General features: G+C 38.5%; 1 protein-coding gene across 2 annotated transcripts in view; it reads right to left on the bottom strand.

Moving 5' to 3' along the window:
* The window catches only part of LOC124357986 (nose resistant to fluoxetine protein 6-like), a 38,790-nt gene that overhangs the window by 2,036 nt on the left and 14,407 nt on the right, over nucleotides 1-22,347 (bottom strand). The window contains exons 6-12 of one of the 2 annotated variants that reach the window (XM_046810164.1): nucleotides 18,671-18,858; nucleotides 18,418-18,578; nucleotides 10,155-10,323; nucleotides 9,179-9,372; nucleotides 8,728-8,854; nucleotides 6,278-6,467; nucleotides 4,850-4,992 (exon numbers count right to left, since the gene is read on the bottom strand). In XM_046810164.1, coding sequence (XP_046666120.1) covers nucleotides 4,850-4,992; nucleotides 6,278-6,467; nucleotides 8,728-8,854; nucleotides 9,179-9,372; nucleotides 10,155-10,323; nucleotides 18,418-18,578; nucleotides 18,671-18,858 — 1,172 coding nt within the window. Of the gene's footprint in view, nucleotides 1-4,849; nucleotides 4,993-6,277; nucleotides 6,468-6,609; nucleotides 6,820-8,727; nucleotides 8,855-9,178; nucleotides 9,373-10,154; nucleotides 10,324-18,417; nucleotides 18,579-18,670; nucleotides 18,859-22,347 lie in introns of those variants that run through there. The other variant, XM_046810165.1, reaches the window with a different exon arrangement.

Below are 22,347 nucleotides of genomic sequence, written 5' to 3'. Positions count from 1 at the left end.
ACAACTACATGAACAATATATAAAAAAAAAACACTGTAGAACACTATTTGACCGTTCGTCCCTGCCCGCTCAGATAGATTTTTACAATTAGCTAATAGATGCACACGAAAAGGTCGAGCACTACCAACATGCACTCAACGTGTCGAATATTTCAATGTACAGAATATGCAATGCTTTACAATCCAACGGACGAACCATTACTGGCAGACACTATGGAGAACTTTCATACATGCAGACATATGAGTTTGACTCTGTCTGGTACTTAATGACCAAATGGTTCCCAGACTCACTTGGCATCAAACTCGACCTTCTTAGTGGCTACATCATGATCCTGATGATCTGAACGGTATTCGAGGCCGGGTGTCACAGTGCTCTTACCGGTACGCAGAAGCCAACAGCGCTTACATGGAAGATTACTTTGAGGACCAACCGACGTCATCTTTGACGTTCTTGGACACCACCCACCTTCTCGGTTGAGCCATGACACGAGCTCCTCACGCCTGAGATTTAATGGGGTGATCAACCGAGGCGGAGAGAAAGAGTGGGGACAGAGCCGAGCAGTACCGATAAATCCCGAAAATTCCTGACAATTTCTCTACATGCGGTAGAAGATATTTTTACTCTAGTACAAGACACCAGTGTGGATATGTAGAAAAAAATCCTCTGGTGGTACTCGACGTTCAGATGCAGAGGTAAACCAGAGTGTAGTTCGTGCAGTCGTTTGGGATATTCCATGTCGACTTCCTGAATGTATCATTTTGGGAGTCGTTAAGAATTTGTGTGATGTCGAAATTGTATCACTTACGTTTACGTACAGCATGGACTGGTCACGGCTCACGAGCTCCTCACGCCTGAGATTTAATGGGGTGATCAACCGAGGCGGAGAGAAAGAGTGGGGACAGAGCCGAGCAGTACCGATAAATCCCGAAAATTCCTGACAATTTCTCTACATGCGGTAGAAGATATTTTTACTCTTGTACAAGACACCAGTGTGGATATGTAGAAAAAATCCTCTGGTGGTACTCGACGTTCAGATGCAGAGGTAAACCAGAGTGTAGTTCGTGCAGTCGTTTGGGATATTCCATGTCGACTTCCTGAATGTATCATTTTGGGAGTCGTTAAGAATTTGTGTGATGTCGAAATTGTATCACTTACGTTTACGTACAGCATGGACTGGTCATGGCTCACGAGCTCCTCACGCCTGAGATTTAATGGGGTGATCAACCGAGGCGGAGAGAAAGAGTGGGGACAGAGCCGAGCAGTACCGATAAATCCCGAAAATTCCTGACAAACTCTCTACATGCGGCTGATAGCGACCTCAGTTCGGAACGGTTCTGATTTCTATTATTTTACGAATTAATGAGTCGTTTTATATCCGAACATATCTGCAAAACATAGAAATTATATCGAATTAATTATATTAATATAGAACTTTCTTTATAACTCCAAAGACACTTTACACGAACATATCTGCAAAACATAGAAATTATATCGAATTAATTATTTTAATATTGAACTTTCTTTATCGTCACAATATCTCGTTTGAGACTGGGCCATGCCAGAGTTAACAGTAAGTTGTTTGCAATAAAAAAAATACTTTACTCCATTATGCGTAAACTGTTCTTTAGGTGTAGAAGAAACAATAAACCATGTAGTACTACAATGTCCACATTATGAATATGCTAGAAAAGAATGTTTTAAACTAATATCAGGTAAGTTCAAACATGTAAACTATGACATAAAGGATGTTCTTAAAACCAATGATTTGAATATATATAAGGAACTAGGAACATTTTTTGTTAAAATTAAAAAAGACATTTAAACATAAAAACAATCATCTCTTCCATTCTGTCACATAATTGTTACCCTACCTGGGAGTCTTAACAAAATAAAAAAAAACCGAGGTCCAAATCTTTTCGGGTTAGGAAGCTGGCCTGATGGACCCCTGGCCATGAAGATTCCAAAAGAGCCCTGTCCTTTAAATTCACTCCCTTAATTATCACATTCCTCTTTTAAAACTAACAAATACACAACAATAATGTAAATCCCACTCCATTAACATTGAATAATTAACATATATTATGGAACTACGAGGCTGCATGTTTTTTACGAAGCCTGCTCTTTTGAGCAAACCAGAAGAAGAAAAGCTTTGAAAATGTAATTTAAATATATGTTTGCTGTACTAAACTACGGAAAGGGGTTTGAAAATACAGTGATACATTTTAATAGGTTTGCCAGGTACTGAACTAAATTAAATTCAGATGAGTACAGAGCGAGAACGCGCGGACTGCCCATTCCACTATTCTAATACACGGGCTATCTGTAGTTGGCAGGAGGGGCCCCTCCATCCCCACTCTTTCTCTCCGCCTCGGTTGATCACCCCATTAAATCTCAGGCGTGAGGAGCTCGTGAGCCATGACCAGTCCATGCTGTACGTAAACGTAAGTGATACAATTTCGACATCACACAAATTCTTAACGACTCCCAAAATGATACATTCAGGAAGTCGACATGGAATATCCCAAACGACTGCACGAACTACACTCTGGTTTACCTCTGCATCTGAACGTCGAGTACCACCAGAGGATTTTTTCTACATATCCACACTGGTGTCTTGTACAAGAGTAAAAATATCTTCTACGTTTTTCACTGGTAGTCTATGACCAGAACTATCTGTTTCTTCACATCTCCTTTCCCATTATTAAGTTTTTTGCCAGTTCTCGGGTTAGTTTTTTGGGGTCTTGGATGTTGTTTAAACCTGACTAGAACTTATTACGATTATATTGTATATCTAACAAACTTTTTATTTAAAATATGAACCAATATTGAAATTATGAAGAATCTGCAGTTGACAGTGCTGAACTGTACATAAAACTTACGTACAGGCTACGTCCTGCGTTCCCTACTGCGTATCTCTATTTGCATTATCCATTTCTTTATAAGTTCTTGAGTAACAGTTCTTGTGAGGCTTCGTACTACGTTCTTATATGTCTTTTATTCATTTTTTTACCATTTCTTTGGTTACTATTTTTGCCAAGCCTCGTACTACGTTCTCCATTTCTTTTATTCAGTTTTTTACCTGTTCTTGGCGAGGCTTTGTACTACGTTCCTTACTGCGTTTACCTCTCGAGGCAGCAGCAGGTGGGCAGTATTTTTGCTAGTATAAAACATGGCATTTACAACGTATTGTAAAATGTTATAGACTCACTTAAAATTAAAGATTAAAGTCACAAGTAAAAAATCTTTTACCTTTTACGTTATTTCTGTCAAATCTGTAAAATAATAAAACGTCCTTCTCTTTTTAACTAAAAAATCTCCTTTCAGTAACAATAATATTAAAATATGAAAGCAATTATTCGTCCCTTAGCGTATATTACGTGTCGGTTTTCTAGTATTTATTCAAGTAAAAGTGCCATCCGGATTGAATCGTTTTAGGCTTATATATGTTTTGGTTCTAGAGGAAGAGTCGGCATGTTCCCGACGTCTAACGAGTAACTGATATCATGATTTGTCATTTCTCTCGGCGTTTCAGTTTTCCCTCATGTAATTAGTATCAATTGCCACATCGAGTGCTTGAAACACCGAATTTCATGACGTCACTGAAGTTTGGCATATTTCAGGGAATCACACTGTTAGCTCGGATTTTTAAGCTGGACAGAGGACTATCGTCACTAGATCAAAGAAATCCCTTTCCGATTCCTTACCAGTAAAGTCAGAAGTGCCTAACTGGTTAGGTCGTCTCCAAGCCTTGGAGTATCGGTAGAGATAAGGGTAAAATTCTTTAGGGCAGGGAAGTTCTTTTCCTATTCCTTAATAGTACATTCAGTCGTGCCTAACTGGTTAGGTCGTCTAAGGGCCAAGCCACAGTTTCGATAGAGATAAGGGTAAAAAGTCTTTAGGGCAGGGCAGTTCTTTTCACATTCTTTAGTAAAATCAGATGTGCCTAACTTGTTAGGTCGTCTCCAAGCCTTGGAGTATCAGTAGAGATAAGGGTAAAATTCTTTAGGGCAGGGAAGTTCTTTTCCTATTCCTTAATAGTACATTCAGTCGTGCCTAACTGGTTAGGTCGTCTAAGGGCCAAGCCACAGTTTCGATAGAGATAAGGGTAAAAAGTCTTTAGGGCAGGGCAGTTCTTTTCCGATTCCTTAGTTGTAAAGTCAGAAGTGCCTAACTGGTTTGTTTGTCTGAAGGGCTAAGTCACGGAGCGTCGGCAGAGATAAGGGTCGTAAGCCACCCCTAACACTTGCTAGTTGTGGGAAAATCATTGCAATCATGTACACCACAGTCCGTGGTATTATTCTGTTGTATACAAGAGACTTTATTGTGGGTAAACAAATGACTTCCTCGATCGTAAAATTTATATGGTGAGCAAACTCTTTGAAATAGCTGAATAGTACTTCATTTATTTTAGATCGGGGCTTATTCAAAGAGTTTATTCAAAATTTTATAAAACTACACCAATTGAGGTCGTTTGAAAATGGCTCTGGTTCAGACAACTTAATTTTGCGTTATTGACCAAAAACTGTGCTGCAATGCAACAATGTTGTGATAGCGTAAGTTATGTACTACCTATTTAGTTTAGTGTTATACAAATATTGTCCTAAACACAAATCATTCAAATATGCCATGTGTATGCAAAAAGTAACCAAAACGAAAGGATTTTGACTTTAGTTTTTTAGCGTCATCTGGAGGTGGACAAGAAGGTAACTGAGTTATTTAATAGTAACAAGTGTGTGACTTCATGTTTTGTACCATTGAAATTGATCAGTTTTCACTAAAAAACTAGTTTTTCTTGTGGTTTCTCAAAACAAGGTTTTCTCACGGATTGTTTTTGCCGCCAAATACTTACCACATAAAACAGACTGAACTCCTGGCTGGACCTCAGGCTGCCAACATAGTAGAAGAAGATGATAAACTGAGTTAGATAGATGGAGTAGGAGAGTCGACTGATGACCACAAGCCAGTGTTGACACAATGCTTCGTGTAGCCAACCTGACAGACACAGAATTTGTTTTAAGAAACTTAGTAATATTATGCGAGTTTCCTAATTTAATTTCACAATGTTTTAGTTCACAATCCCTAGTCACTCTAAATACGAATTAATTACACTTGTATTTAAAATTTAATTGCGAAATATTATTTGTGTAACACGATAATGTCTCCCAGTCTTTAAAGAGGCTTTAATTTAAGGTTATAATATGTATAGTAGCCTCCCTTTTATCAGGCTACTTCCGATGACACTGTGTAGTGGGTACGACAGTTATCGCAAGATAACCGAGTCCAGCAACGTCGAGGGTGGCACTGCTTGGATGGGTGACCGCTGAGCGATTCTGTCCTTGCAAGCAGCCCGCCTGCCCGGCCGTTGGTGGTGGTTTGGAAGTCACCTTTAAGGCACGGTGCGCACTGCGACCGGCCTGGCCCGGGCCCCGGCGCAGTGGGCGGGTGTCCATTTGATCGTATGAATTTTGACAGAGTATAAAAGGCCGGTCCGGGCTGGGCTGGGCCAGGCCGGTCGCAGTGGGCGCCGTGCTTAAGCCGTTAGTCCCCAGGTTATGTTTTAGAGACAGCTTCTTAGCCCTAACTTCGCGTAGTAAAATAAGACGTTATTTTACTTCGAATAACAATTTGCCTGGATAAACAAGTTGAGCTCAAATACAGTTTCTTGAACGCTACATTTGTATCTCCATGAGCTAATAATTGAAAAAAAGACATTATTTAACTTTTTGGACGTAAGCACAGTGGATATTTTATAAATACACAATATGTATCTACTTACCACATAATAAGTTCCTTACTGGGAAAATCGCGTATTACATGGGTGTACGTACCGTGTGTATACAGCACACTGAATTAATCATAAGGAAAAATGTAGGAAAAACACGAATAATTACAACTATATTTTGACGTATGTTAAAAAGCTTCGAAACCCCTATACGGCCTAAAAAGAATGCAGATCTGTACAAGAACAAATCAAAACCATCGTAGTTGAAACGTTGCCTTAATTTCTTACCGGACAATCACGATCGGTTAAGACGACATCTTATTAAAAAAACAGCTGGTTTAAAGGATGTTAACCCTTTGAAAACAGACCTGTAAAAACTTTGGCCGGATGAAAGATCGCCGATTAAGAGGATGGCTACTGTATTGTTATCTAGTAACTAACTGGACAAGCCGGTAAACTTGGTAAATTTAGATACAAATATATTTGACCATGATCAACAAGTTATGTTCTGTTCAGTGTGATTATAAAGTATATGGGGTAAATATATATAGTAACCTCCGTATCCAGAACTGCAGGCGATGATGAGCCAGGAGAGAGCTACAGACCACGTTGTAGGGGAGATTGCTGCGTACGTAGCACCATCACTTGCATCGTACACAGCGTCTGGCAGTGCTAGGTGTGACGGGTAGAATACAGACAGTGTCGCCAACATGACACAACACGTCCAACCGGCAGCAGCCTGCATCTGTGGACATTTTGTGTGTTAGCATACACGTACACAGCATTCGGCGGTGCTAGGCACAGGCAATGTCGCCAACATGACACAACAGGTCCAGCCGGCAGCAGCCTGCATCTGTGGACATTTTGTGTGTTAGCATACACGTACACAGCGTCTGGCAGTGCTAGGTGTGACGGGTAGAATACAGACAGTGTCGCCAACACGACACAACACGTCCAGCTGGCAGCAGCCTGCATCTGTGGACATTTTGTGTATTAGCATACACGTACACAGCGTCTGGCAGTGCTAGGTGTGACGGGTAGAACACAGACAGTGTCGCCAACATGACACAACACGTCCAGCCGGCAGCAGCCTGCATCTGTGGACATTTTGTGTATTAGCATACAGGTACACAGCATTCGGCGGTGCTAGGCACAGGCAATGTCGCCAACATGACACAACACGTCCAGCCGGCAGCAGCCTGCATCTGTGGACATTTTGTGTGTTATCATACACGTACACAGCATTCGGCGGTGCTAGGTACAGGCAATGTCGCCAACATAACACAAGTCCAACCGGGAGCAGCCTGCATCTGTGAACATTTTGTGTGTTAGCATACGCGTACACAGCATTCGGCGGTGCTAGGCACAGCCAATGTTGCCAATATGACACAGCACGTCCAGCCGGCAGCAGCCTGTATCTGTGGAAATTTTGTGTGTTAGCATACACGAACACAGCATTCGGCGTTGCTAGGCACAGCCAATGTCGCCAACATGACAGCACGTCCAGCCGGCAGCAGCCTGTATCTGTGGACATTTTGTGTGTTAGCATACACGTACACAGCATTCGGCGGTGCTAGGTACAGGCAATGTCGCCAACATGCCACAACACGTCCAGCCGGCAGCAGCCTGTATCTGTGAACATTTTGTGTGTTAGCATACACGTACACAGCATTCGGCGGTGCTAAGTTACAGGCAATGTCGCCAACATGACACAACACGTCCAGCCGGCAGCAGCCTGTATCTGTGAACATTTTGTGTGTTAGCATACACTTACAAGTTGAGGGAAATGGATTGCGAATGAATATTTGGGAATTAATATATCATTTACACAGCATAAAAATAAATATTTGAAAAGCTCTACGGTAGATGAATATCAAACAAGAAAACAGGCTTTTCTTTTTTTTACAAACTGTAAAATGATTTTAAATTGTATGGCAATTTAATACAATTATACTAAAACTTTAGTCTAACGTGGACTGTGACCACCTGACATTGTACGCTTTGTAGATATTATTGAAAATAAAGTGATTTGTAAACTCTGTAAACAGCGTCTGGCAATGCTAAGTGTGACGGATAGAACACAGACAGTGTCGCCAACATGACACAACACGTCCAGCCGGCAGCAGCCTGCATCTGTGGACATTTTGTGTGTTGGCACACAATTACAAAGCTTCTGGCGATATAATTGTGAAGGATAGAATTTATACAATGTCACCAACGTGCCGGAACGTCCATCCTGCAGTAACCTGTATTTATTGGTGTAATAGCATACACGTAAACTGCATCTGGCGATTCTAGGTGTGACGGATAAAGATCTATAATTTAAATAACTTGATTATTTGAACCCTTCAACATTAGCCTTTAAAGTCAAAATCAAGAAAATTAATCAGTCAATGAACGGTAAACTGTGTCCAGTAAACGATGGTCTAGTCAAATACAGACATCGTTTAGTATAAAATACTGAAAAGTAATGTGACAGATACATTACCAAGTTTTAATGTATTGTCATTGTGAATTGCAAGTTATTTAAAGGGCTCTGTGTTTTAAACTTGCAGGAATCTGCAGGTACTTCATTCCAAATATGAATCTGATTCGAATATGGCGTCCTTACCGCAAGGTATATTAACAGTTGAAGAAGGTAACAGAAAGAAACTAACTAACTAAAAGGAAGGTGGGACAGGCATTGGAAGCTGTTGATTTTCATCACATGATGTCAACTTATTAAGATTTTGTTAGTATGATTTTCTAGATATATGTCTAAATTTGTGGACGATCAATTGAATCATAAACGACATTATCTATGTACATACTTCCAATTTTCCAATTGCTCGCTTTAAATATTTGTGTTCTCCACAACATTTGTCAAAAACATTACTACTTCCACTAAGATTTTACCCACTCCATGATTTGCTGTATTGATTTTCTTCTGTGTGTATTCAAATAACGATATAACTTTTATTGACAGTTCATGCAGGAGACACACAGAAGAGAGAGTTATAACTCACGTAAGAGAGATGTAGCTTGCCAACCCTCTGCAGGAAGTACCCAGTCAGTAGCCCGACGATGTATGGTATTGCTCTGTGGATGGCTTGACTGTACGACATGTTGGCAGTGCGGTACAAGTCAGTCAGTCTGTAATCAAACAAATACAAAATAAACATTAATTCCTGTATTTAAATAAATATCGTTTTTATTTGTCAGACCCTTTGTAACTTAAGTAGATACTTAACACTTAAAAAAAAAATGTTTGTATTGAAAACCCCGAAGGAAATCTTCGAGCTTGAATAACTAGGAATTCGACGTATTATTAAGCAGTAAAAGAAAGATTTTCTCCCCTCTAATGTTTTTTAGACTTTGTCCCAAATTCTTTAAATAGGCCATACAAAAAACTATATTTGTTTATTTTACACCCTTTTGATGGATATTTCTCCACCACTAGGAAAGTCCCATACTTACGAGATGTTATGGTAGATGAAGTCGGAGAGATGGTAATTTAGATGTGTGTAATACCGCAAACCAGACACTGCCAGGTGTGAAATCCCCAGCACAGACACGGTCAGCATAGGCCAGTAGTGCAGACAGTACACCACTGCTGGAGCCATCAGGAACAACTGCATGTCCAGAGCCAACTGGTGAGTATGAGGCGCACACTGCAACATCCAGTTCACACAAATTACCAAATATTATTCAGCGTAATTTTTTATTGACTTATCTATCCACTAAAAGCTCTCAAAATCAAGACTCCAAATATAAAAACGTTGATTCAAGCATGTAACGAAGCATGATTAATATGTCACAATACGTCATTTTCAACTTCCTTAACATTTTAGTCGTTGTGAAACTTGGCGTTAAAATAATAAAATTATAAATAATAATTATTAACAACTAACAATTTTCAAGGACTTTCGCTTACAACAGTTGGAGTGGGTTGGAGCTGGAAAGGCTGGAACGGACAGTACTGGACGTCATGACACATTGTTTTGAAACTAGTAGTTTTAATTAAAAACTATTAGGCACACTTTACAATTTAAAGCATTCCATTATGAAACTTTACCGATTTAAAGAATTATATATCAAAATTTGGGCATTTTGAAACTGTATGATTTGAAGTCACGAATCTACAAAACTGATATAAAATGGTAACTTTTCGTTTTGAACTTGAATGTTTGAAACGTCCTTAACAAAGGACGTATGTGGTAGTCGATAGCTGTAGACTTAAAAGGAGCATATTTCTATGAACATAATTGTTCATAACGCATATTGGATTTTAGTTTTAACCATTTTCTTTCCTTTTTTACATTTTATAAGCAGTTTTTTTCATCGACATTACTGTAAGCTCGAAAATGTATCCAAACTACAAAAACAAATCTAACCACAACGCTGGCTCTTAAAATGAGGTAAACACATTCTTAAACAATATCCTGCTACTTACCATGTCCTCGAAAAGGAAAAAGTTTTGGATATACAGGACATTCTTCCACATGTTCGCTTTGCACAGGTCAGCGTTTACTGTAATGGACGAGGTCCACTGAGGTCCGGACCCAACGTGTTCCATCACGTAAGCATAGAACAACACCACAGCAAAGAGAGCTGGCGTCAACCTGCACATATTCCATTTGTTAGTCTTACATAAGTCAATACTGACTGTAATGGACGAGGTCCACTGAGGTCCGGACCCAACGTGTTCCATCACGTAAAGCATAGAACAACACCACAGCAAAGAGAGCTGGCGTCAACCTGCACATATTCCATTTGTTAGTCTTACATAAGTCAATACTGACTGTAATGGACGAGGTCCATTGAGGTCCGGACCCAACGTGTTCCATCAAGTAAGCATAGAACAACACCAAAGCAAAGAGAGCTGGCGTCAACCTGCATATATTCCACTTGTTAGTCTTACACATGTCAGTTCTGACTGCAATGGACGAGGTCCGGACCCAACGTGTTCCATCACGTAAGCATAGAACAACACCACAGCAAAGAGAGCTGGCGTCAAACTGCACATATTCCACTTGTTAGTCTTACATAAGTCAGTACTGACTATAAAGGACGAGGTCCACTGAGGTCCCGAACCCAACGTGTTTTCATCACGTAAGCGTAAACAACACCCGCAGCAAAGAGAGTCTGCGTCAACCTGCACATATTCCACTTGTAGTCTTACACAAGTCATACGTAAGCATAGAACCCAACGTGTTCCATCTAAGCGTAGAACAACACCGAGCAAAGAGAGCTGGCGTCAACCTGCACATATTCCACTTGTTAGTCTTACACAAGTCAGTACCGACTGTAAATGACGCTGTCGACTGAGGTACCGAACCCAACGTGTTTCATCACGTAAGCGTAGAACAACACCGCAAGCAAAGAGAGCTGGCGTCAACCTGCACATATTCCACTTGTTAGTCTTACACAAGTCAATACCGACTGTAAATGACGCTGTCGACTGAGGTACGGACCCAACGTGTTCCATCACGTAAGCGTAGAACAACACCGCAGCAAATAGAGCTGGGCGTCAACCTGCACAAATTCCACTTGTTAGTCTTACACAAGTCAGTACCGACTGTAAATGACGACGTCCGACTGAGGTCCGAACCCAACGTGTTTCCATCACGTAAGCGTAGAACAACACCGCAGCAAATAGAGCTGGCGTCAACCTGCACAAATTCCACTTTTTAGTTTTACACAGTTACAATACCGACTGTAAATGACGCTGTCGACTGAGGTGTCCGGACCCAACGTGTTCCATCACGTAAGCGTTGAACAACACCATTAAATAAATAGAGCTGGCGTCAACCTGCACACATTACACTTGTTAGTCTTACACAAGACAGTACCGACTGTAAATGACGCTGTCGACTGAAGGTACGTCCGGACCCAACGTGTTCCATCACGTAAGCGTAGAACAACACCCATATTAAAGCAAAGAGAGCTGGCGTCAAACTGCACATATTCCACTTGTTAGTCTTACACAAGTCAGTACCGACTATAAAGGACGAGGTCCACTGAGGTCCGAACCCAACGTGTTTCATCACGTAAGCGTAGAACAACACCGCATTAAATAGAGCTGGCGTCAACCTGCACATATTCCACTTGTTAGTTTTTACACAAGTTCGACTGTACTGACTGCAATGTCGACGAGGTACGGACCCAACGTCTTCCATCACGTAAGCGTAGAACAACACCACAACAGCAAAGAGAGCTGGCGTCAACCTGCACAAATTACACTTGTTAGTCTTACACAAGTCAGTACTAACAGCAATGGGACGAAGTCCGACCCAACGTGTTCCATCACGTAAGCATAGAACAAAACATTAAATAGAGCTGGCGTTAACCTGCACAAATTCCACTTTTTAGTCTTACACAGTTCGGTACTGACTGTAATGGACGAGAGTCCGGACCCAACGTGTTCCATCACGTAAGCATAGAACAACACCACAGCAAAAAGAAGCTGGCGTCAACCTGCACAAATTCCACTTGTTAGTCTTACACAGTCAATACCGACTGTAAATGACGCAATGGTCGACTGAGGTCCAGAACCCAACGTGTTCTATCACGTAAGCGTAGAACAACACACCGCAGCAAAGAGAGCTGGCGTCAACCTGCACATAATTCCACTTTTTAGTCTTACACAGTCAATACTGACTGTAAATGACGCTGTCGACTGAGGTACGGACCAACGTGTTCCATCACGTAAGCGTAGAACAACACCATAATTAAATAAATAGAGCTGGCGTCAACCTGCACAAATTACACTTGTTAGTCTTACACAAGACGGTACCGACTATAAATGACGAAGGTCCGGACCCAACGTGTTCCATCACGTAAGCGTAGAACAACACCACAGCAAAGAGAGCTGGCGTCAAACTGCACAAATTCCACTTGTTAGTCTTACACAAGTCAGTATAACTGACTATAAAGGACGAGGTCCACTGAGGTCCGAGACCCAACGTGTTTCTATCACGTAAGCGTAGAACAACACCGCATTAAGAGAGAGCTGGCGTCAACCTGCACAAATTCCACTTTTTAGTCTTACACAGTCAATACTGACTGTAAATGACGCTGTCGACTGAGGTACGGACCCAACGTGTTCCATCACGTAAGCGTAGAACAACACCATATTAAATAAATAGAGCTGGCGTCAACCTGCACAAATTACACTTTTTAGTCTTACACAAGAGTCCGACTATTATCTGCAATGGACGAGATCCGGACCGAACGTGTTCCATCACGTAAGCGTAGAACAAAACACCACAGCAAAGAGAGCTGGCTTCAACCTGCACAAATTCACACTTTTTAGTCTTACACAAGTTCAGATACTGACTGTAAATAACGAGGTCCGGACCCAACGTGTTCCATCACGTAAGCATAGAACAACACCACAGCAAAAAGAACTGGCGTCAACCTGCACAAATTACACTTGTTAGTCTTACACAAGTCAGTACTGACTATAAAGGACGAGGTCCACTGAGGTCCGAACCCAACGTGTTTCATCACGTAAGCGTAGAACAACACCGCAGCAAAGAGAGCTGGCGTCAACCTGCACAAATTCAACTTGTTAGTCTTACACAAGTCAGTACTGACTTAAAGGATGAGGTCCACTGAGGTCCGGAACCAACGTGTTATATCTAGTAATTATATGTAAACTCCACGGCATTCATGTTACGCATGTTAATTTAGCAATATTTATGTACCTGTTTCTTAGGACCTTTATGAGTTTTAGTAATGAAATTCGACACATTACTCAAGTACATATGCAGATATAACTGATCAGAAGAGGAGACAATAAATGGTTTCAAAAGATAAAAGATACGATTTATGGTTTTGTCAATATTGTATAGTTGTTTACTTTTTGTATTAATAAGCATAAAATTCGTTTTTTTTCAAGTTCAAAACATCTTTATTTATTTAAGAATTTACATATATTATTACATTTCCTATGCCAATATGGTACGTGCGAAATGAAAAAAATTACACACTCATATTTACATCAGAGTCCTTCAGCTTGATGTGTTTTGCTTTTAGTCTTTTATATAGGTATTGTGTACGAGACAAACACACACTTTCACCTATACATTCATATGATTACAGGAACGTGATATATACATACCTCTATAAAGTCAGTAACAAACAGAATAACATCTAAATAAATTAATAACAATAAATAAATAACTAAGTGATGTGTATAATCCAACATGACAATAAATAACTATAAAGACATTGATGTGACAATAAATAAATACATTTATGTTATACATTTTGTTATAAATAAATACATATCCAACAACAATACATGCCAACAAAATCCAAAAGTCCAACAAGTAAGTGTTACAATATGCATCATATCAACTATCAATGTATCAACAGCAATTCAAGCAATAAATATATCTCTCTCTATTGGTGTCATCACTTCAAACCCAAGTTAACTATAGTATATTCCAAAGCCTTTATTTTGAATTTAGGTTTCCTCTCACATAACATATTATCGCCACACTCCAGCACGAAACGGTTAAACCATATTATCCCTGAGCAGCAAAACTGTCTACGTCCAATTTATTTACCGTAATATGGAGTTTCTATGACCATTCTAGCAGATAATCTAGTGTTACGATTAAATTTTTGTAATTCATAATTTATTAAATGTTTTTTATATACATTACAGAACTCAAGATAATATATAGCTGAGATAAAGTCAAAATGTTCTCTCGCTGAAACAAGTGTGACACACTGTCAAATTTTCCTATATGTTACACATTCCTCACTGCAAATTGCTGTAACATTATCACCTGCCTCAAAACTGAGTTATGAGCCCTACCATAGTTACCATACCATCCATACCTTATGGTTCCTCATTCCAAGACAAATATAGTTTGTGGTCAGACTTTAAATATTCTCTCGTATGGCATAAAGCATAATTTATTTTTCTAAGCTTTTCTTCTAGATATTTTGTGTAGAAGTCTCATTTTAAATTTCTATCTATTATAAGCCCTAAGTACTTGACATTATCAACTATCTTAATACCTTCACATAGAAATTTATAAAGGCACAAATGGTGATGACAGAAAAAGTTATTTTCATTTTGTAACTCTCTACATTCTTTATTTCGGTCAAAATATACATTTTGACTTACTCCTATTTATTATTAGTTTGTTTTGAATTAGCTAAATTGAAATAGATGGTAAGTCTTCGTTGTTTATTTGTATTAATTTGTACAGTCAATCTGTATCGAATTTACTACAAAACGGACCACCCTAATTTTTTTTGCATAAATCGTTAAAGTTGCCTTAGAAAAGCTTAAGTCCGAGTTTTTGAGAATGTACGGTTAAGGGTTTTTGAGAAAACTCAAAAAGTTTTTGGATTCGATTTATCTCGAGAACGGTACGTTGTAAGGAAATTTTGAAAATCACATAATTTCAAGGACATTATTATCTACAACTTTTGTCATTGGGTGGATGCGCTAAAATAAAAATTGCATGAAATAGATGGCGCCAAAGTCACCAAAAAACGGTTTTTTTCACTTTTTCACCGCCCCAACAATTTTTTTCGCTCGCACTTTTAAATGCAAAAGTTATTCATCATAAAAAAACCTACAAAAAACATATAAACTTTTTTGTTGTGCAATAAACTTTTTTCAAGTGTTTTCAAGATTCAGTGCAAGTCAAATGGTCAAGAAGTTTTTAGATTCGAGTTATCTCAAGAACAGTAAGTTTGTGAAAAAATTGTATTTAACAAAAAATATTAAAAACATTATTATCTACAACTTTCGTTATTGAGTGGATGTGCTAGAATAAAAGTGCATGAAATAGATGGCGTTGAAGTCACCAAAAAACGGTTTTTTTTCACTTTTTCACTGTGAAAAAAATTTTTTTGCTCACAATTTCAAATGAGAAAGTTATTCGTCATAAAAAGACCTACAAAAAACATATACACTTTTTTGTTGTGCAAAAAAATATTTTCAAGTTTCAGTGCAAATAATGTTTAATATTGTCATAATTGTAAAAGTCAACTAGAATTGTCCCGTAGTAATGAAAAATGCTCATGAAACACAAAAATCATTGGAAAATTAAATATTTTAATAATAATTTCTTTAAATGAGACTTTTATTATTATTTGTATATACTTACTTGTTTACACGTTCTGCATTTGAAGACGAATTTATGGGACAGGCCCAGTCATATTTTGAAAGCAGGATATACACCTTTTGGGGAGAACCGGTTTTCTAACTCCCCTATTGTAACGGTCACGCTAGATACGAAAATCGCTCTTTGTCGCGCTACAACACGAAAACTATCGATCGCATGTAAAAGAAGTTTATATGTTTTTTGTAGGTTTTTTTATGATGAATAACTTTTGCATTTAAAAGTGCGAGCGAAAAAAAATTGTTGGGCGGTGAAAAAGTGAAAAAAACCGTTTTTTGGTGACTTTGGCGCCATCTATTTCATGCAATTTTTATTTTAGCGCATCCACCCAATGACAAAAGTTGTAGATAATAATGTCCTTGAAATTATGTGATTTTCAAAATTTCCTTACAACGTACCGTTCTCGAGATAAATCGAATCCAAAAACTTTTTGAGTTTTCTCAAAAACCCTTAACCGTACATTCTCAAAAACTCGGACTTAAGCTTTTCTAAGGCAACTTTAACGATTTATGCAAAAAAAATTAGGGTGGTCCGTTTTGTTGTAAAACAGCCTTTTTTCGTGACAGATTGACTGTACATTTGCAGAACAAACAATTGTTGTGTCGTCAGCATAAGCGAATATTGTTGAGTACAGAATTTTTAATAACTCATTTATAGAAAAAATAAACATTAAAGGTCCCAAAATACCCACTTGTGCATCACCATAATTAAACTGCAACTCTTTGCTCAAGACACCATTCACATTTACAACCTGCTTTGTGCCATTAAAAAAGACCTAAGAACTTTAACGCATTGCCTCCAATACCTTAAAATTCTTAATTTATTTGATAAAATATTTATTACACCAATTAAATCAAAAGCCTTTTTAAGGTCTAAGTACACAGCTAACACATACTCGTTTCGGTTAATTGAATCCGCAATATATTTAACATGCCTCTCAATGGCAAGATTTGTACCTCTATCTGGCAAGAACCCAAACTGATTGTTTGAAAACAAATACATTTTCTATATTAATGGAATAAGTTTTAATTCTTGGTAGAAATTGAAAAGCCATATCTATTACATTGCTATCTCAGTAGAAAGGTTCATTCTGTAGATACGTATCTTCATGGAATATTGTAATTGCATTTATTTTTTTAATTTAATTTAATAAATAGGTTATAGTAGCAAATAAATAAGTTATAATATGGTAAATAGTAAAATAAGTAACTTCAGTAAACGTACAGAGACAGTCAATATTAAAGTGCATGTAATACATTACAGTAAAAAAGTAATATATCATTATATACAATAAATAGTTAAAACATAAAAATTCAATAGACGTAAAACAAAATGAATAACTAGAGTTATAATAAGATTTACTACGAAAATTCAAGTCAGCAACCAACATTGACAGAGAGAATTAGTGTAATGGAATTGGTGTAATTGAATCAGATTTAATCAGAAAAGCCAAATTCTGAACTATTTTGAAATGCTAGGCAGAATCGATATCGGCCTAAAATCACTGACAATGGAAGAGCCCTGTTTTACTCAGCGGACGATTTATGCTAAGTTTTAAGTCAACTCGAGTAACTCTCGAACACTTCTATAGTAGTGGCGAAACATTCTCGTTTAAGAGTTTTGGCTCAATGTTTGCCGGAATATCCTTATTAATCTTATCATTACAAATATGTGTACGAGTTTTTTACCGTTTTTAAATCCACCTTCTCTTCATTGATTTTTGCTGTGAATTTTTTCGACTTCTTTACTCATGTAACTAAATTATCCTCTAGAAAGAAAACTGAGAATTTGAGCTTTCTCGTCAGTGAATTCTAAAATTGAGTGTAATTTCTTAATATAGTTTCTAAGTTCCACGGTGTTTTTACATTTCTTATTCAATTCCGTAAATACCTTAGTCACACAAGGTAAAAGTTGTTCAATGAATTCTTCTATAAAGTTTGCTGAAGCGGGTTTTAATTCTAAGTAGAAATGAAAAGCCATATATATTACATTGCTATCTAAATAGAAATGTTCATTAAGAAGGTACATAGCTTCATGGGATCTTGTGATTGGCACTTCTATGTTTAAATTACGTAAAAGGTTATAGTAGCAAATAATTTAGTTATAAGTAATACAGAAATATACAGAAAAAAACAAATAAATTATTTTACAAACACTGTCTTGGTAAATGTAACATAAGTAGCTCCAGTTAAAATACAGGGACAATCAATACTAATGTTCAAGTAATACATTACAATCAACTATTAATATATACATGACATAGTTGGCCCATTAAAATTCAATACATTCGTAAATCAAAATAAATAGTTACAATTATAATAAGATTTACCGAAGAGAAAAGTCAATTCAGCAACCAAAAATTACAGTACTGGTGTTAGTTTATCATATTTAATCAGAATGGCCAAATTCTGTACTATGTTTGAAATGCTGAGTAGAATAGATATTGGCCTATAATCACAGACAGGAAGGTTCCTTCTCTTTGCAGTGACTGCTTTCTGCTCATCATTTAGACAACTTGGTCAAATCCAGAAAACTTCTACATGACTGCTCAGAGTAAGTTACCTGATTATCCTAGCCAGGAGACGGTTACGCCAGGCCACATCACCATGTCGGCTCAACTCCTTACCCAGGTTGTACGATGTCAGCACTGCACTCAGTTGCAGGAAAGAGTCAGTAAACACACTGGAGGCCCTCAATACAGCACTGAACACGGAGTGGGAACACTGCAAAATTAATTCATCGTTTACCTTCAGGCCTTTTTTCAATAATAATAAGCATGATTATATAGGCAACCCAATGTACGTTACTTACCTACCTGTGTGAGAAGACCACGGTTGGAGTAAGGGGTGAGGGCGAGAGGCATCAGCTTGTGGGCGGCGAAGAGCATGATGGTGAAGACACTACGGATGCCGTGTATCACAGGCAACTCGTCTGTCCGTCGAGACACCAGAGCCTGCCAGTTTCTGCGGAGAGAGAAGGCGAGCACTGCTCGGTCCCGCCGCTCTGTAACACGATAAGGACGCTACTGTCACAGGCCAGTAGAGATACAGTCCACAATTCTCGAAATTAAATTTTTGGTCACGATTATTTTCTTTAATCGCTTCAGTTATGACCCAATGCCCTGCTTCGGGATCAGTAAAGTTTATACTATAGAGAAATATCAATTTCAATTTACAACCACGCTTAGTACAGACAACAACACTGAGTACTCAGTTTCATGGTTTTCTTTCTTTCATATACAGGGTCCGGCAAAAAAACCTCCCTGATTTCAATAGGCATTTGCAAAAAGAATAAGAAACATACAGAACAATTACTTATATTTGTGAATAGCCTATATGATGCCATTTTACATAACTTAGTACACTTTACTTGGTTTTGAAAATTATGTCCCATAAATAATGTCTCCCATTGTTAAGACATTCACGAAGTCTTTCCCTGAAGTTTTCCATAGTTCTTCGTGTAACTTCCCTTGGAATGGCTGCCACTTCCTGTCTAATGGCATCTTTTACTTCTTGCAGAGTTCTGGGACGATGTTTGTACACTTCAGCCTTTAGGTAGCCCCACAGAAAGAAATCACAAGGTGATAAGTCGGGTGACCTTGGGGGCCAGGAAATGTCTCCTCTTAAAGAAACAAGAAAAGGGAAAAACTCTCTTAACATTTCCATGGACCGCCGAGCAGTGTGAGCTGTGGTTCCGTCCTGTTGGAACCAAACTTCTTCTTCCTCATGGTCTAAAACAAACTGGTTGATCTTGGGTCGGAAAAATGTCTCTCATGTGACAATAGCGATTGGCATTGACCGTTACTGTTTGTCCATCTTCTTCAAAAAAGTACGGTCCCCACACACCAAATTTCGCAACGACGCACCAAACTGTGACTTTTGGGCTGTGTAGTGGTTGTTGGTGGAGTTCCTTAGGATTTTCTGCAGCCCAGTAGCGGAAATTCTGTTTGTTAACAGTTCCACACAAGTGAAAGTGGGCTTCATCAGAAGAAATGAAGACAGCATCTGGGGGAATGTCATCACATGCAGCCCTGCGAGTTTCATAATCTTCTTCAAACAACTTTTGGGCAACCATTATTTTGTAGGGATGCAGATGAAGTTCCTTATGCAGAATTCTCCTTACACTCCTTTCTGACAATCCCAGGGCAGCTGAATGTTTAACCGCTGAACGCTTTGGAGACTGTTGGATGGATTTTCTCACTCGCGCCACATTCTCCGGTGTTATTGCAGTACGAGGTCGGCCAGTTGGTTTTCTTTTTAGTGCTGACCCTGTTTGTCTAAAGTTTGACACCCACAGTCTAATCGTTTTCGCATCAGGAACACTATGACGTCGGCCAAGTTCGAATCGAATCCGAAACGCACGTTGAGCAGAAATCACAGAACCGCCATTTTTAACCCTGGATTAGTCGCATCAAAAAAGTATCTAATATGCTCGCGCACGGTCAAAAAGACCACGTTGTATAAATAAGATTGAAACATTCTGCAAATAAAATGTATTGTTTATTAATACATAAAAGTACCACATAAACACTACATTAAAACGTATATTTAGCAAAAAAAATTAGCATATATAAAATTTAAAAATATTATTTTAATATTTAGATTTTTTATTGTGTATTTTTCTAACGTACGTATTAACCATATTTTAACATAACACTTTTGTCAATTAAAGAAATGAAATCTATTATCCTTTTATAAATATGTTGTCATTAAAACACAAGAGTAACAAGACGATCTAATGTTATATAATAATTTAATAAATGAAGTTTCTTATAGCTTAAAGTATGTGCTATTGAATATGATAATAATGATATAAAAAATAGTGTTTGAAATAAAAATATAAAATTGGCAGCAAACACAACTGGATAGTGTTATTTACGCCTCTTCTTCTACTTCGTCACCTGCGTTTTCAGAACAGTTGGTGCAGAAGTTTGTTGTGTGTTCTTTTACATATTATGTATGTACCGATAGCAAGAAGAAACATATGTCACTTTTGTTTTCCGGTTCTGACGCCATGAGCAGTAAGCACATCTACCAGCAGCTGTTTCTGCACGACGTCGTGGTTCATCCCTTATTCCGGCAAGTTCCTTCACCTTTAGTTTCAACTGTCTTGGCAGATTTTCTAATGTTGCCCTAAATTTAAAATGATCAATACAGAGTCCTCTTGCTAGGGTCTTAAAAAATCACGTCTTGTAATTTCTTTACCTGAATTGGTAAGGTTATATTTACATAAATGTTTACTCCTGATGTGTTCATCATAGAAAAATAATAGAGATAGAGACCACCTGTTTGTTTTTCTGGTAACAGAATACGTAGCTTTCAACTGATCAAGGTATCAACGCCATCTTTTGTCTTGTTGTAGTGTGTCAGCATTTCAGGTTTCTGTAAATCCCCAGTCATTTCATCAATGGTGTCCGGAACGATGCTCAGTGGATAAAAGCAAGACTACTTTTTTTCGATTTATAACATAGAAGTGTAGCCTTCTCTCCATGTACAAACAAAACTACTGTAAAGCTCACGTTCTTCATGATCTTTGTACACTGGCTGTTTGGAAGTTCTTTTTTGGTTTTCTTCACAGTCCTAAACAAGTGATAACCGTTGCATTGGCTTGTGTATTTGTTGCTCTTCTACTACCATTTCATTTTCTTCTCTAGCAGGTTCCGGCCGTTCATCATCTTGAATCTGCAGATTATTCTGTTTCTGTATTGTGGTCACTAGTATCTTCTTCATGATCTCCTCCATCGTCGCTGTCATCATCCAAAGGCTCATTACCTTCCGATATGGGCTCCAATAATAATGCTCGAATACGTTCGATCCATATTGCACAATGTTTCACTTACAAATAGATTAAAACATATTAAGGATTTTTTTTATAACACATACGTATTTACTCGCGCACGGAACTTAGACCAGGCCGCGAAATAATCGATCGCACTCAGTCAATTTCCAAACGCCAAACTGACGAAACAGGGTGGCAACTGGTTGTAGGAGGATGAAAGAGGAGGCTACTGGTCAAGGGACGCGTTTACGCGCGTAAACAAGTACAGTCGTTATCAAAATAAAATAGACCCGGTCCGGTGAAAAAGACCGTGGCGCGAGCATTGCAGAGTTAATAAACTCCTCCACAACACAACGCCCGATGCTCACCGAGCCAAGCCATGGCGAACACTGAAAATGGCACGTACGGCCGCTACGGAACAATTACCCCCTCCACATCTCTACCCCCACTACAACTCACGCAGTTGCTTGCTCAAACCGGGGAGGTGTTTTTTTGCCGAACCCTGTATTTTGCAGATAATTTTCCAAACTAGCAAAAACAGCTCTTTAAAAGGCATGATACTGTCTTCTAATCTGTGAAAAGACTGGGCTGCCAGTGGTAAAAAGATACCAACGAGTTTCCATGAACCCTTTCGAGGCGGACTTGTAAGGACAACGCTATTGCGGCCATAGTATGTAAACGTGACAGCTGCTGGTCACAACGTCCGTGTAAAAT

This window comes from Homalodisca vitripennis, chromosome 3 (genome assembly GCF_021130785.1).
Source record: "Homalodisca vitripennis isolate AUS2020 chromosome 3, UT_GWSS_2.1, whole genome shotgun sequence".
Taxonomy (NCBI): Eukaryota; Metazoa; Arthropoda; class Insecta; order Hemiptera; family Cicadellidae; genus Homalodisca; species Homalodisca vitripennis.
Note: the sequence above shows the minus strand (reverse complement) of the source record. Positions and strands in the feature narration are given on the sequence as shown.